Source organism: Montipora foliosa, chromosome 6, assembly GCF_036669935.1.
Source record: "Montipora foliosa isolate CH-2021 chromosome 6, ASM3666993v2, whole genome shotgun sequence".
NCBI lineage: Eukaryota > Metazoa > Cnidaria > Anthozoa > Scleractinia > Acroporidae > Montipora > Montipora foliosa.
In genome coordinates this window covers 41,564,593-41,582,380 of record NC_090874.1, presented here as the reverse complement: position 1 = coordinate 41,582,380, position 17,788 = coordinate 41,564,593, and the positions used below count along the sequence as shown (strand labels likewise).

The following is a 17,788-nucleotide window of genomic DNA, read 5'->3' as shown; positions in this document are numbered from 1 at the left end:
CATATACTACAACTTTTACCATCCAACTTTTTTTCTCCCTACAATATGTTTTCCGTGTACCTATTACGAGTACATAACACCATTAAAATGAGGGGGTCACCGTGCTCGTTCAGGAGAAAAAAGCCATTTCTTGACTTAACAGATTAAGCTCGGCGTCAGTGAAAATCCGCCATTTTATCAATGTACGCGAGCTAATACGCGCGCCAATGACGCAAGAAATTATGCGCAGTAGGGTGGCGCAATGCAAAACCAGGGAATCTCGAAATAGTTTCTCCTTTTTTCAATCAAATAAACATATTCTGTCCTGAGATATAGTTAGGGTAATCATATCAAGGCCAAATTTGGCCAGGGTATTAAGTACCCATCGTAGATTTCTCACATTATATTTTCCTACAAAATAACGTTACCATGGCAACGATATTAGCCATTTCTTTGTTTAAAATCAACATATGTTGCCTTTTTTCAAGAAACGGGACGGTGAAATTTTCCCACTTAGTGTTACCAAATAATGTTAGAAATACTCTCTAAAATATTTCAAATTCAACAAAATCGGTAAGTCAGTTTTTCAGAAAAATAAGCTTTTTTGAAATGAGCCTCTAATTTTTTTTTTTCACCTACAGAATTTTTTTAAATTTGAAAGACAAACGTTTTAAATTAATCTAAGCTAACATGCAAAAAATGAAAAAAACTCACCGTCCGGAAGCAGAGATATAAACGAGTAAAGTTGCAAAATCAGAAAAAATGAGGGGGTTACAAGATCGGCATTTACGCATGCGTCACCCGCTCATTCGAGTGCACGCGCGAGTTGAGCTAAAAGTCAACACAAACGGATTTAAGTGACCATTAAACCGTTTGTGTAGAATTTTCGTAGTTTTCATGAATATGAGATGTCTATTTATATATATGTCTATAGGAACTAGAAGAAAGGTGAGCGAAATTAGTGGTATTTGCTTATTTCTTTTGACCCATTTGAATCACGAGCTGACGAGAGCAGCTTACGAATTGCGTGTGTGGCTTACGCGCCGCGCGCTCAGCTGGAAACCCTTTCGAGCCTCCTTAAGGACGTTCGCGCCAATTTGTTTCTGCGCATCCTTACCGCGCACGCAAATGCACACACCACGTCATACACGAGCGCGCGCGCTAAGTAATAAAATGAGAAATGATAGGGCAAAAGGCCATTGTTATAGCTTTGCCTGGATTTAACGGTCTTGGACGTTCGGTGACCCCTATTTTTCTTTCCAGAAACGGATTTTATTTACAATTATCTCCACGTTGTCCAAAAATGAACAAAAAATCAATGTGGGAAGTTAAAAAAATTTCAAGATTTCTGCTTACGGGACATCAAATCTTGCCATCTTGCGGCTGCAAGACGAGTGAAACTGTGGCCGCTAAATGCGAACTTGATCTTTAAGGAACCTCACCAGTTGACTAAATTCACTTAATAAGTCCACTTAAACAATATTTGGCAGAGAAGATTTCACTTCAAAGATTTAATTGCAATATATTTGGGTTTACAGACACTGGCCTTATTCGCTAACGAAGCCCGATTTTGTCACATTTTGGGTGTTTTTCCGGGCATGTTCTCTCCAAAACGAAGTCGGTGACTCCCCATTTTTTTTACATTTCTGACATAACTAACTCATCATCTTACAGTGGTAAAAGTTTCAGAAAAAAATCAATGTTGAAAATTTTTCGCGCGAACGTCCTTAAACAATAATTATTGCCTGAAAGCATGCTCCTCATTTTTAGCGGGATCGGAACTGGGGGCCGTTTCTCGAAAGTCCCGAAACTTTACGGGCCATTTTCGGGTGTCACAATTCCCTTTGTATCTCAAGAACGGAGAGGATTTAATTTGTCAAACGTCACAGTTATTTTTCTTTTTGTTACCTTGAAAACTTGTTAAAAGACCGGCTTTCCAAAACAAGCGGTTGGCAATTTCACAGATGGCTTTTCGGGACTTTCGAGAAACGGGCCCCTGGTGACTAAAGTTTCGACAACCTGAGCAGATTTCCAAAATCTACATCAAAATATTTCTCCAAGAGGTTACTCCATAAGAGGTGAATGTGAGGTGGATTAAGGGCTTTCATGAATATTGATGAAAGTCTTGTTTTTGGAAAACAAAAGCAAAATAGACCGGGGGGATAGAGAGTACCATATACATTTGCTTTAGGTTATTGAAGTTTCTGAAATCACATTTTAGTTTCCTACAAATTAAGACGTCACTTCCTTGTGGACTGAACTGAAAATTTTACAGATAAATTTGTTCAGAATTGAAATGAACAAGATCTCTAATCTTCAAGAGGGAGAGTAGGAGGGCTCTCAATATTATCTCCATCATTTAAAGTATGTGCAGATTTACTTTCAAATATTAGGCTCTCTATCGGAATCCTCATATTTCGTCACTGAACGTTTCACCCAATTTCCAGGATGCCGGGTTTTGTTTTCTAAAAGGTGTCTTCGCTATTTTCACAAATCCCATAATACAGTTCATCTTGGGGCGTTATTTGCATTAAAACAATGGATATCCAATTCACTGAGGCATTATGCAGTCCCAAGAGTAAATGCAAAGAACCGCCCAACACGTATTGCATTATGGGAATGGGAAAGTAGCGCATTCTGGACAAGGCATGTCAAGCACCGCTGCGGACCGTCACTTTTGATTCCCTCCTTTGCATCACGAAAAAAACAACTTGAAAACGGGGTTTTCAGTACTGTGTGCTACTGTAAAGAACAAAGCTTTGATGAGGAGAATAAAGGAAGGAACGAATTGACAAATGAAACCTCAGACCACATTTTCGAGGTTACCTCGATCTTCGCGTCGTTAATTGCGAGGAGAACGTATTCTGATCGTGCCAGTGCGGCGGGATGTTCCTCGGGTATCGATATTGATGCCATACAATTCCGTGTTTGGACGCCATCTTGTTCTGGCACAAATACGTCGATCTCATGTGATAGTGAGACAAGTCAAATCCTGTTGGACGTGGTGATGGGTTACCGTCCAGCAGTATCCCACGCGGTACACGCTGGGGAGTCCCGCTGTGTGGCTATCTAGCAAGAAGGGTAAATGATACAAAACTGATATTGCATTATAACACATATTTGTGTTTAATAAAATTATTAGTAACAAGATAACAGTCAAAATACCCACAGTGTGATGCTTTCATTATTGAATAAATACTAGAAAAGGGTACTGAAAACGATTCTCCCCAATATATACAACTACTTTCAAATGCCTCGTCGAAGATAAAACAGGAATCGAATGCACCTCCCTACCCTAATCCTTGATTACTGCTACTTAATTAAGACTTTTTATTGTGTGACCAAATTTAGGAAACTTCGGGAAACTTGTTGTCAGTTCTGTGACAGCTGTCAATCAATCGATCAATCAATCAATCAATCAATCAATAATCTTTATTTATACAAGATATGTATTTAAAGCGACGCTTCGCTTGTGGGGTCGTGTCTAATTAGTTAGGCAAAATAACTTGATCAATTAGAGAATTAACAAATAGGATATACATCAGCTAAAATCATATAGCTACTTACGGTTTAAAATACTAGCAAAATATCTTACAAGTCTAAAACGAGAAAAGCTTAAAATTCTAAAATACAAGGTGGTACTCTGATATCGGCTAATTATTAACACTAATTATATTTGAAATCTTCCTCCCTTCTGTTTAATGTTTGAGGGGAGATGCAGTCGAAATTTAGGTGTAGCAGAGCCTTTGACCGTCTTGCCATGATCGCGTATTTCTAAACATTGTCTATATCGCCATTAAGTTGGGGAACCAACGTGTTCCAAACTATTGCACCTCTTCGAGCTACAGAGTTCCTCATAAAGTTGGTGTTAAAACGAGCGTCATCAATTTTCAGCTTTCCCTAAATTGGTATCGCTTAATGTTATCATGGTTCTTATGATAAAAGCTGACATAGCTCATGTTCTGGAGTCAGGTTACTGTGGAATTTATGCAGAAGCTTAGCTAAGCTAATTTTGTACATATGGGCTAAAGAAGACCAATTAGCCTTTTTCATAACATCTGCATTAGACATCTCCTAAGGTAGCTCAAGAATAATTCTCGCAGCTCTACAATGCAGTGCTTCTAATTAATTTCTTAAAACGTTCCTTATTTGTGAGACCTCCCCATACTGATATACCATATACGATCGACGGCATAATAACTCTAAAATACAAGTCTAAAAGCATATTCTTTGGAAGAAATCTGCTATGTTTTAACAAGTTTAACTTATCAACGAAGCCTTTTTTAACAACACTGACATGTTTGGACCGGTTTGGTTGATCTTCTATCAATACACCTTATAGACAGAGTGTGAAACCCATTTGATGGTGTGCTGGGCCAACGTTAACTCTTGCAATGGGCCAGTGAATCTTCCACGATGGAGAATCATTGCTTCACATTTCTTTGGATGAAGCACAAGGGAGTTTGTTTCGCACCAGAATGGAAGCTCTTCCAAAGCTTTGTTAAGTTCGGAAGTTACAGCGTTGATTGAATCGCCAATGCAATATAGAGTAGTATCATCAGCATACATGTAAGTTGTGGCAGAGGTTAGAGCTTTAGGTAAATCACATGAGTAAAGAGAAAAAAAAGTCGGTCCTAGAGCAAAACCCTGCGGTATTCTAGATTTAACATTGTTAAGATCTGATGCTACAGCATCTACGACCTCTGATTTAGGACAGTATATTGTTTTCTGTTGTCAAGGTAACTGCGCAGCCAGTCAAGGAGTTCTCCATTAATTGTCCAGGCCTGGGGTTTGTTTCTAAGTAAAGAACCAAAAGATTTAGATGAATCAGGAAGTGAGTTATCTTTCTGCATTTTTCTTCTGCTCAGATTTATATCAGTACTAACTTAAAATGTATGCTGCACTGTGGATGAAAGAATAGATTGTAGAACAGGGGGACTGGTAATTAGTCACGTTTCGTCGGCCACGAATACAAAAGACCCCCAGCAGACAAGTGAAGAACGAAGTCACAGGACCGGTCCAAATTCAGGCCCATCTCAGCTTGAAAAGATTGGAATTCAGCATTTTAAATTAAAGGGGCAAATTAGTAGCGTATTTTTACGTTACCAGTAGTTCCTGAAGCTTTTCAGCTGTAAAGTATAGGTCAGCCTTGCTTCCTCAACACGAGACAATGGATGACAACGTTGTCGTTCCGAGGCCGAGCGAAGGATTATCGGTTGTGTCTTCGTTATCTGAAGTCAGCGAGCAAATCGCTATCGCCGAGCACATCCCGACTGAACACGAAACGGCTGCAAATGCTGTCTTCCATCCAGGCGAAGAGGCTTCGAGTGCGAATGTTGGCGGTCATCCACAATGCGAAGTGCAAGTCGTAAAAGTCGCGAACGGGAACGTTAGCCTTAGTTTCGCTACACCCGCTCCGTCGGCAACGCACATTCAAAGTTCACAGTCTACTCTGCAACCTATCCAGGAAGTTATTGCAGACAGTCCAGCTCATTCCACAAGGTCGTCGAGCCCGAATTTGCAAGATTCACAAGCCGTTGCGGCAATTCAACATGGGGAGCAGGATGAAATTTCCACTGGGAATCAACATGACGAAGATTCGCCTTTATCACGGGCAAAATACGACACCCAGGGAAAATCGCCGTGGGATGGAGCTTTAAACACGGAGGTTCTCATTGTTCGCTGTAGAAACGAATCGGCAGAGCTGTATAAAAACAAGTTGGGATCCGGAGGCCGTGGGAAGTGCATAAAGGTGAGAAATGGGATATTGAGTCCATTGTTTTCGTTTTGTTAATTTGCGTGCGTGTTAAGAGACTATTGCAAGACGAAACTCCTTTGTTGTGCGTGTGAATTAAATTGTCGTCAAAGTGTTTTTGAATTGTGTATTTATCCAGCAAAGGAATAACTTTTCCTAATATTGAGAGTGAAAAGCGTATTTTAATCTTTTTCTGTTCTTCCTTACTGGGATTGGCAGATTTACTGTTGAGTAGAAATATTATAATGATAGTGATATATTGCTTCGGGTGAGGTAATATGTTTAGATTTCTCTCCCATGAGAAATGGTGGGGTTTGGACAAAACTCTGACCTCCCTCTCAACCCATTAGTCAACTCCTCTCCCCACTGACCACCTCATAGCTAAGCCCTGAAAATGTCACTAAAAATAATGAAAAATTCATTTCTTTTAAATTGAGGTGGGGCCCTTATCCCTAAAATTCCTGGGGCAGTTATCCCTTATCCTTAAATTACTTGGGTTTTGGAATTTGATAATAAGGGGCAATTTTAAAGTGTAAAGCGACCCATTTTTGAAGAGATAAACTAATACACAAGCGGTTGACCAAATTAAAGAGCTTGGGAGCAAATCTTGGACATCTTGCCTAAATTTTGGACTGATAAATGATGCATTACTGTTCATCACTAGTTGCCAGGGATGTAAATCCTTTGATAATTATTTTGTCAGTTATCCCTTCTCCTGAAAACTCCTAATAGTGGCAGAATGTATACTGATGTGCAAAGAATTATTGTGTTGGTATATACACACTAAGAGATCTCAGCAACACTTGATCTCAACATTTGCAGAACAAAAAAATCGATTTAATTGACATCTCATTTCAACTAGCAAAAATTAATGGTCATTATTAACACTGTTGAAATCAGCAACCTAAATCGACAGTCTCCTGGTTAAAACATTTTCACTGTTCGATCAAAGTTTAAGAAGCTCATTTGAAATGGAAATTGAAAGCAATAATCTGGAAAACAAAGTTAAACACTGGTTGGCAAAAATTTGAAGTCTTCTCTTACCTTTGAAAACTTTCAGGCCAAGTTTTGTGGCTCTCTTTGTATTCTCAGCATTTTTGATTCAGAAATATTGGCAAAACGCGAGTTTACGCCGGCCATTTTGATGCATTATGTGACATTTCACATAAATTAGAGTGCGTATAGTTGACTGCAAGTCTTTTTTAAAGTTTATGTTCTGCTACCATGGGAATTGCAGAAAAAACAGGATCAGGCATTTATTCATTGAAATGAAGTGGACTGTTCATTATTTCCCAGTTGTACACTTGACACATGTGACTTGCATTAGCCTCCCATGCAGACGTTCGTAGGGCTTCATCACATGTTCCTCCCCCATGACTTTTCGTTTCAGCAGATGGTCATGGGGAAGGAGTGCATGACAAAGCCCTAAGAACGTCTTTGTGGGAGGCTAGACTTGTATGGGCTTTTACAATATTGTTGTCACCCTTCCAAAATTTGAACAAGACACCTATACTGTAAGGGTATATCCATGGGATGCACAAACAGTTAACACAAATTGCCCCGCAGTTAAGGTGAACTACGGGTAAACGTCTGAAAAAGGGGAGAGATTTTCCAGAAAGATACATCTGTAATTTAACTAACAGGTATTTGTTGTTAAAACAGAAATAGAGGTTATCTCTTATTAGTAGTTCTCTTCTAAATTTGCAAATGGAAACAATGAGGGCCCCATTAGGGGTTATCAGAATACAGGATATTTAGGTAAAAAATTATAGGGATATGGGACATTCGAGGGGAAAATTAACAGGTTACAGGATATTTAAAGGAGAACTGAAGATAAAAATGGAATATTTTTTCCTTTGCCAAATTTGTAGTGCCTGGCTTAGGGCGCGTTCGATTGACCGTATTCCGGAATAGGAATACATGGAATAGAGGTTATTATAAATCCTTGGTTTTTACGGAGATTCACATTAAAATTATCAAACACTGGCTAAAATGCTATTTTAACATATCTTTATTATCCTTGTTGCTTCAAAAGCGCCAGATATACCATTTTAAATCATCACTCCACATATTCTTATTCCGGAATAGGGTCAATCGAACGCACCCTTAGTTAAAGGGAATGTTTGAATATTTGAGGGGTTCCTTGCATTTTGACGTCTTTATGAGGCCGGAAAGATCAGTGTTGATCACTCGATGGAAGTCCTCCATTTTGGCTGTACTATAGCAGGCTTGGGCGCTAAGCATGATGTCATTGCGCACGCTTGCTTGAACGTGGGAAACTTGAAAAATGGTTCAGTGCATTATTGTGGGCTGTTCTAACAACTCTCAGACACCAGAAGAGTTATAAGTTTTCATCGTTTCTGTGTTTAAAATGAAGTCCTTCTCAAAGAATGGATCATCCGAATTTACAGTAGAAGGAAAAACTTGCCAAATATCTAGCACTGTCACATCTGTTCGGATCATTTCAAACCCTCCTGTTTTGAAGGTGTCTTGGCCACAGTGGTCGATGTGACAGTTGCATATAATTGATGAAGTGTTAACTGTGTGACTCCATCGATTCCATTTATACCTAGTGAGTAAGCTATGTTTTCTTATGAACCGAAAAATTGATTTGGTAAGCAACTCAGATGTAAACTAATCGATAAGCCAACGACCAATATTGATTTTTTTTTCTGAAGATATACCAATTTGTCACTCAGTTGAATTCAAATTGATATGGCAGCGAACAATATTGATTTTCTTACGTCTCATTTTCTGAAGTAATGCCGCAACGTAATATGTTGAAATATCCTTCGACTTTTCTTTGTTTCGATGGGATTGATACTCATTGCAGTCGTCAGAATGTGTCACTGAGCCATTGCTTGGTGGAAGACTTGAGGTGCCATGTGTGTTGAAATGAATGCGGAGAGATATTTGCTTGACGATCTGCCAAGTTCACAGGTCCACTTGTATTAGGAAAGGAACAGGCTGTGAGATTGCCATGGACAGTAACAACTGTGTTCACCTACATGTATTAAAGGCCGCAAGCTACTGCTCTTTTAGTTTGTTATTATTATTTCATCATTCTATTTGTTATATTTAATACCTATAAGGTATACTTATAACATATTTAAATGCTAAAGGTAAAAGGTGCTTAAATGTAAAAGACAGGATTCAAACCACTTGATAGTTGTTTTTAAAAAGTTGAGAAATATCCATATGTTTTCGGTATCATTTTGTTGTAGTTGAACAGTGAAGCATTCGTTTACGATAAAAATCAAACACAAATTCATTCTTTCCTAGCTAAATGGCTATCCTCTGGTACTTCATAGGCTTTTTTAAACTTCGTAAAAAGTTTAAAGGAGGCGAAAACACCGTCTGCTGATTATTTTCACCTGGTTCTATTGCATCTATAAAATGCAACTAAATACTTGTACAGCATGTTTCCTGATCCGTTCCAGGTTGAAAAGTTTTTGAAACAATCCTTGTTTTTACTTATCTCAAACTGAGGCATTCATATGAGCTGTTTACATAGTTGAGGACCCTTCTGATATTTAAATTGACCTGGTGTAGCCTGCCAATGATGATGCAATTCTTTTTAGATAAAAATCAAACACTAATTCATTCAATATTTCCCAACAAGATCAGAAAGCAACTGATCGCAACAGAACTCTCATTTTGTAAGCAATGTATCCTCAACTTCTTCACAGTTCTCCTTTGATTTTATAGAGTTCCAGGTGCAAGGCATTGACAGTTGGCAAAAAATGTACCGGTTTTTTAAAAGTTTAACTGTTAAATTAATTTTTTTTGTTCTACTTCTACACAGTATCAAGATCACTGGATGACGCCATCAGAATTTGAAGCTCGCTGTGGAAGAGCATCTTCAAAGGATTGGAAGCGTAGCATTCGATATGGTGGACGTACTCTTCAATCTCTGATTGAAGATGGTGTGCTTGTTCCGCACGCTATTTCCTGCACGTGTGCAACCTGTTGTGATGATGACACATTGGTGAGAAAGAGAACTTAGTATTTCCCTATTTACAGTACTGTGCAAAAAGAATGCAAACGAATTTCGCGCTTTTCGGCACTTTTCGCTACTTTTCGACGACATATAACGAAATTTCGGGTGAAACGAATTTTCATTCGAACTTCGTCGAAATTTTGAAACGCCTATTGTTTCAATCAAAACGAAAATTCGCAACAGCCGCTCGAATATTCGAGCGGAATTTCGTTGTAACGTAGCGAAATTTCGTCGTGACATGGCGAAATTTCGTCCTGACATGGCGAAATTTCGTCCTGACAATGCGAAATTTCGAGAGTGCTTATTGAACATTCGCAGCGAGCATTTGCCTTTTACAGTACATTTAAGTTAACGTTAGAAAAAGGCCAGTCGAAGCCCTCATGAGTGACCAAGCCGGGAATTTGTGAGAGTGGTCGCAACAATACATTTACCTTTATCAAGTTTTGATATGCATTACAAAGTAACTTCGTGGTCTAAGCTTACATGGAACAACAAATGTAACAGCGAAGATGAATTGTTATCAAATGACGATGTGATTGCTATTTCATAGGGGTACAGTAATATTAGAAAATGACTGAAATTTAATACTTTTCTTCTTAATACATTACTGTCTTTACTGGGAACTGTTTAAGCTATTGTTTAACTAACAAAAGGGCTAGCTCATATAATAGCCCAGATACTGGTGGTTACTCGCGTTTGTTCTTTTCCTGTAAACGCATTAAAAACGCACTGACAAAGCTAAATATTTGGTATGTTAAAATGTTGAATTAAAGTACACGTATACACATGTATGGATATGAAAGCTAGCACAATTTCTGATTTGGCAGATGCTCAAGGAGCAGTTTTGTGTTACTGACACTAACCTTTTATCACTAGAAGCCTTTGAACTCTTTCTCTTCGTCACTCTCTCCAAACAGACTTCACATCTTTTCTTGCATCCTGTCAGATGCCATGTTTAAAGGGCTTGTTCAACTTAGCAGAAGACTGTTTTGTGTAATGTTGTGGATGATTTCACAGAAATTTCACAGCACTAAGTCTTTCTCTAATTTAATTGTTAAAATCGCAATAAGTTCAATCACTGTTACAGTAGTTGTGTGCATAAATCACAATGTTGCAGTTGTGCAACTGCAGACCAACTCTGTATGTCACATTTTTAAGTGGAGGGCTTGATCTTAAAGTGAAGTAAGGTTGATTTAGACAACGTAAATAATTATTACATGTAGAGGGAGAATTCAACAATGTAGATGGCACTTGGTGCCAGTGCTGTTCCTTGTTTTTTACTGTTAAAGTGTAGGTGGTAAATTTTCAAAAGTGACTATAGAGTTATCCGCTGCATGGTGGTAGTGGTAATAATAATTCATCCAGGAAGTGCAGGTGTACATGTAGCATTGTACACCTTTTTGTAGTTTTGATATCTAATAGTATAATCTTTTTTTCTTGAACAAAATATTTTCGTCAATCACATTTTACCAGGCTGGCCCTATCAGGTTGTTTGTTCCATACAAACGCCGTAAGCGGGAATCCTCTCAATCCGGGTCACCAGTACTGAAGAAAAGTTTGTCCCTCAGTTCTGAGACTTCTAGACGTGAAGGTATGTGTAACTTTGTCTTGTCTGCCACCATTCACGTTGATTGTTGTCTTGTTTACTCCCATGGAATTGATTTTTGGGTAATAATAATAATAATAATAATAATAATAATAATAATAATAATAATAATAATAATAATAATAATAATAATAATAATATAATAATAATAATAATAATAATAATAATAATAATAATAATAATAATAATAATAATAATAATAATAATAATAATAATAATAATAATAATAATAATAATAATAATAATAATAATAATAATAATAATAATAATAATAATAATAATAATAATAATAATAATAATAATAATAATAATAATAATAATAATAATAATAATAATATTGAAAGAACAGTCTGCAATGTTGGAGAAATCCATGACAGAGATCAAAAGAAAACAGAAATAATTATATGGATTTAAGATCCAGTCTCAAAAGAATGAACCCTGGCCATAAGATAACGCAAGTGAATGTAGTATTTGATTTTCTATCTGGATATCACACGAACTTGATTAGAAAACTAACAGAAGTAGGACTTACAGAAGGACTAAATATTGTAAGAAGTGTCAGAAATGGGTCATTTCACAAAACTGTGAGATTGTAAAGAGATTGTACTATTGTTAGAGCGAAGTTACGTAGATAATTGCATAGACTATGTCCGCAATTTTCTTAATTGTAAAAGGATTTTCTGAACTTGAAATAAACATAATAATAATATTAGTAATGATAATAGAACTTTATTTAACGAGGGTGAAGCACATTGATTACTGGTCACCCAGTAGTTTTCATAATAGCCCTCCTACAATTCAAGTAATAAAACATATCGATTAATTAATTAACTACCTTTGTGATTGACCAACTAAATTTACACAATGAACTGCTAATATTACAATATTGATTAATTAACTACTAATAAAACTAAAAAGTTTTACAAATCTTAAAATGATCAATAAAGGAATTCCTGCTACGGTAAAGTTTAAATAAGTAATTTTTAAAATTAGTATGGGAGAGTGACCCAAGTTTGGTATCAAGAGTGTTCCACAAACGGCAAGCACTTGAATGAAACGTTCTAAGGCCAGAGTTCCTTTTACAGGCTGGTGTTGTTATATTGTTATTGGAAACAGATCTCGTGTTATAATTATGGGTATTACTTATATATTCAATGTACTTGTAATTATTAAAATAAGCTGGGCAATGTCCTTGAATTAATTTATGAAGCATGCAAAGCTTCCTAATACGTGTAATAATTATCGTCTATAGGCAGCCAATCTAATTTGTTAAAAAGCTTTACTGAGTTTTCATGAGTATCAGCATCTAAAATTAGCCTAGCACATCATTTCTGTAGTCTTAAAACTCTTTGAAGATTATTAACGGTACAGTTACCCCAGACCGTACAACAATACTCTAGTATTGGCTTTATGAGGGCATTATATAACATTTTCCTGCAAGCAAAGGTTAAATAAACCTTTTCTCTTTTAAGGAGACATCATTGTATTCTAGAGTTTTTTAATCAAATAGTCAATGTGTAAATTCCATGAAAGGTTTGAGTCAATGACAACTCCGAGCAGCTTTTCTCCTGCCGCTTCCTCTAGTTTGATGTTATCGATATAAATTCCATTGTAGTCTCGCTGCTATGGTTTAGCTTTTGAACAGAACCAACCAGCAGGTGTTTGGTCTTCTTTGTGTTTGGTATCATCCTGTTCAATTTAAACCAACTGTTGGCCTTATCTAGACTATCATTGAGAGTACTTTGAATATCTATACAATTAGTTCCGTTCGACCAGATCGTTGTGTCATTGGCATATATGTCGACTTCGGTGTCCTTTAACAAGAGGGGTAAATCATTAATTTATATAAATAGAAAACAGAAGTGGTAGCAATGTACACTGAAGAATGGTGCTGTTAGAAACTTTTGAAGATTTTCAATTCCATGTAATTACAAAAATAATTGCAAAAGAAGGGCTAACATTTTTTTGTTCTCTATGTTACAGCACATGGGTTTATGATGCGATCTGTGAGGTAACTATGCTGGCTCATTTTAAGATTTGTACTTAACACATACAATACATGTACATCAGTACATATCCTTTACATCTTTGTTTTTGCTTTTCACTAGCTTGGGAACTGTGCATTAGTTTTTCAATAGTTACATGTATGTGTGGTGTGAATGGACTGAACAAGGCATCTTGCACATTCAGTTGAATTAATCTAGACTGACCACTTTTAAGCTTAGCACTGCAATCACAATCTTCCAAACCTTGCATTTGACAACTGCTTTGCCAATGAAATTTATTAAAAAGGCAATTAAAAGGTACTGTACATTGTGGCAGCACCTTCCATGATTGGATCCTGTGGACTTGCTCTCCTTCACTTATGGTATATCATTCCACTTTACATGTACAGGCAGGCACCGTAGAGAGGGAGGGGTTGAGGCTGGGGGGGGGGGGGGGGGGACACTACTCGTACAATGTACATATATATCAAGACCTAGCCCCCCACTTTCAAACACACTCTGCGGTCCCTGACAGGGTACATGTACGTATTTGTTATCAGTCCTACTGTATCTTGCATGTGTATGCACCGGTGTTAAAAGATCAATTTTTTTTTGTGTTTTACATGTAATGCATGAATGCATGTAATGAGGTGCAGGTTTATGGCATTAAAAATCAAAGCCTTGTTACGCATACAGTCATAAATTGCAGACCTGATTTAGCCTTGTTGTCCAATTAGGAGGAGGGGGACCTTGCGTGATGTCCCAAATTACTTGGCGAATGTATGATTTTATTTTTTCCTAGTTGATTTGTACATGTACATGTATGATCATTGATTAATAATTAAAGTTTGCAATTGTAGGTTTTTGTTTTGACAAGCAGTTGCAAAAAGGTTGAGACACTGAATCGAACATTCACCTCTTCTTCCTACGTTGTAAAGCCCCTCTTCCTCCCTCCCCTCTGCCCTTTTTCAATGTTGATATCCTTTAGTATGAATGCCAGATGGAGATGGAAACAACTTTGCTTGGGGGGGAAGGGGGCTTGGGGATGTGCTGACTTGAATGACGCGAATTGTACAGTTATTAACAGTCAGTGTCTCAACTCTTTTTGCAAATGTGGCCAGTAATAATTAAATTTTGCAATTGCAGTTCTTGTTTTGATGTAATTTATATTATTTTGATGTTACTTACAGTGTTGATTCAGCATCTGGAGCTTTTGCATCTAATGAAGAACATACTGTTATGGATGCATCAGGTAAAATTGGCTGTGGAACACCTAAGAGCTTGCTCATCTCTATGACTAGATTAGAACACATGTACTTTGTTTACCAGTGGCGTTTTGGATGCATCTACTTGTACATCTATGTACATGATTTTACATGTATGTCAATATGCATATGTGTATGGTCTTATACTCATGTTAGACACATTTTACTGCTAATAGTTTGGTTCAGTGCTGTGTACTTGATCAATGTTGATCAATGACAAAGTCATCTCAAGTGATGTAATATGGTTCAAATACACGTTCAGGGCTTCTATATGATTTTGTATATGTACAGCTATATGTGACATGTGTACTGGTGCATTTCATAGGGTTAACTTACAAATGTACATGTAGCTCTCAGTCGTGGAGGTACAGTGTACACAATTGGCAGGTTGGCCCTTCTACAATGTATTTCAGTTGAGCTGCATTCTTTCGGTCAATCTTGTTTTGTCACGCAATCAAGACAAATGGCTGAATTTAAAGGCCCTCTTGATTGCGTGACAAATTAAAACACAATATACTCAACGAGTGTACAGCTCGATTAATATAAAAGGGACTGCTGGAGGCTTGTTTCTTTGTAAAAAAAGTGGTAGATGAATGAAATTTATACCAATTTTATCAAAGGGGAATAAACAAGAATTTTTATTGTGGAGGATTGTTCATTGGGAAGGTTACATGTATCTGAGTTCTTCTCTATTCAGTACTGCACACTGCCTCTGTTTATATAATTATTTTCTTTGTCTGACTTACTGGCAGCCCTTGAAATAAGCAACATGTTTTTTCTGTTTTGTCTTCTCTTCAGAATTGCCTGGTGGTCTTGTGACTGTAAGTAGCTGTGTGACTAGTGTTGTACCACCACATACACCTGCCACTCCTCTCACACCCATGATGACTACCTGTCCCCCAGCGATGTCACAAGCTGTTCGGCCTGAAAGTCAGACTATTACCGTAACATTGCCGATTACTCCCCTTGTATCAGCAGATGGAATGGCTGATCAGAGGAGACACTGGTGGCACATTGAGGAGGCAAGAAACTTTCTTTATTTGATTTTTCTACCTCATTACATGTATGTATTGAATACGGCAAATTGGCATCTAACCCTTATGCTCAACATAACATCACTTATTATTTGTTGTCAGAAAATTACAAGCGAAAATGTAATGCCATTGATAAACATTAGTTTTAACAATAATTATCCTGTGAAATTGCGGGTAATATCACCTGATACTTAGCCAACGAGGCCGTAGGCCGAGTCAGCTAAAATCAAGCAATATTCCGCAAGATTGAGCAGGATAATGGTTTTATTATTCAACACATTGATGACAAAGCACAATTTTCTATGTTTATTGGAAAAACTACCATTTTTCTCCGCGACGCACAAAATTACGTATATCGCAGGATATCTGTTGAGTACACACGACTATTGTTATGCGTGCTATGACCATATTTGGGGATTGTCACAATGGGTTGAATAATAATTCAAAATTTCAACCAGGTATCCTCATTCACAGTCGTCTGGTCGTCCCAGACGACTAAAAACCCGTCCGGATGAGTATAATAACTCCAAAGGTTGTTGGATGAGTAAAGTTCTAAAAAAAGTCTTTTCAAGAATGCCATGAAGTGTTATAATATGGAATGTACTTTCGTTCTGATCTCTTTTCGTTCAATGGAAACTTCCAGTGTGCAGCTTTCCTCAGCAATAAAATCTCCAGTTTGGGCTTGGGCACCATCTTTGACCACGCATTATTTTCCATGAAACGATTGCAGGCTCAATTTTCATGTATCTAACCGCTGGCATGGGTGTTAGCAAGTCGAGCAAAGGTGACTCATGGTCTCAGCTGATAATGTGGGGTTAGTTGCAAGGTGTTTCAGGTGTTTCGCCAGCTCCCGGCAAAAAGGAAAACAAGTGAAGCAGAACCTGCTGCTTACGAACCAAAATCTTGGTAGCATATAAAAGGAAGACACTAGACAGGAGCGTTGAAACTTTTGGTCTTTGAATAGTAACTTTGTAAGCTACATTCAAGTACGTTTTGCCTTGGCAGATATGGACCTGTAAACCGGGTTCCCACGGTGCAAATAACATCATACTCCGGAGTCAAAATTCGTAATTTCTGACGAGAGCATAAAGTAAAATGCGAATGCTCAAGTTACAAGTAATTTTATCAACCATTTTCTATACTTCCGCATTTTTGCCCGGGCAACCCAAAATTATTTATCCGGGAAAGTATATCATAAGATGGATGTACATACAGTGTATTTGCCCCGCTGGTGAGTTTGAGAAAAAAAGAATATGGAATTGCTTGCTTCAAAACGTGCTGCACTCTTAATTTGATGCATGATTTGGACTAGAATGAAAGCTTTGTATTTTAAGTCAAAGAGCTTGCATTTGGTGGTGGAGGTGACGTTTTTGAACTACTGCTTTTGTAGTCAACTGCAAAAAACTCCACCAAAATATTTTCAGTTTACAAAGGGCATGAAAGGATGGTTGTATTTATTATATCCATTTTCAACGTAGAATTCAGTCTTGTAATCTTATTGAATTTTTGTGGTCTCACTGAATGTACTTGCAGATGGTGAACTCGTTACTGAATACCGCTCAGCAGTTAAAGGGAATGATTGAACATGCTAAGATACAGGCTGAGGCAGCCAAAGATGCTGCTATAACACAAGTGAAACTACAGGCTGAAGCTGAAAAGAAAGAGGTCAGGCAGCATGCCCATTTTTTATTTCCCTTTTTAAAAATAACCAGGTAAATATTGTGAAGAACAAAGAAATTTCAGAACTTAAAGAACCTACAGTGTATGACTAACTGGCTTTTCGGGTTGCATGTACACAAGATTGATGCAATTATGTGAAGATACCCAGAATATTCAGTCGTCTTCTACAGTTCATTTGTTTCCCAGCACTGTAACGACCTCTATTTCTAGGCCCCAGAGGCATACTGTACAGAAGCATTAAATGTTTTAGTGTGGAAAGAAGGTTACTGTGTTGTTTATCTAATAGACAAAATTTTATCTAAACTTTTTGCGTTTGGTGAAGGAGAACGCATGTTAATCATGCCGTTTGTCGAAAGACATGTTAGTCACCCAGGTATCAGTCGATTTCATTCGAGCCAGTTCACATTTTGGCAGCCAACTAGGGACATCTGTCTATTATACACCTCTTTCACGATGGTGGCCGAATAAAATATTCGTCTGTCTT

At 37.5% G+C, this 17,788-nt stretch overlaps 1 protein-coding gene across 1 annotated transcript in view; it reads left to right on the top strand.

Moving 5' to 3' along the window:
* The first annotated feature begins 4,966 nt into the window (after positions 1-4,966).
* Positions 4,967-17,788, top strand: part of LOC138007379 (deformed epidermal autoregulatory factor 1 homolog) — a 14,925-nt gene continuing 2,103 nt past the window's right edge. Inside the window, exons 1-7 of the mRNA XM_068854247.1 lie at positions 4,967-5,731; positions 9,540-9,722; positions 11,208-11,325; positions 13,324-13,351; positions 14,516-14,577; positions 15,389-15,612; positions 17,158-17,289. Of these exons, the coding sequence (XP_068710348.1) occupies positions 5,150-5,731; positions 9,540-9,722; positions 11,208-11,325; positions 13,324-13,351; positions 14,516-14,577; positions 15,389-15,612; positions 17,158-17,289 (1,329 nt within the window). The 5' untranslated portion in view covers positions 4,967-5,149. The remainder of the gene's footprint in view (positions 5,732-9,539; positions 9,723-11,207; positions 11,326-13,323; positions 13,352-14,515; positions 14,578-15,388; positions 15,613-17,157; positions 17,290-17,788) is intronic.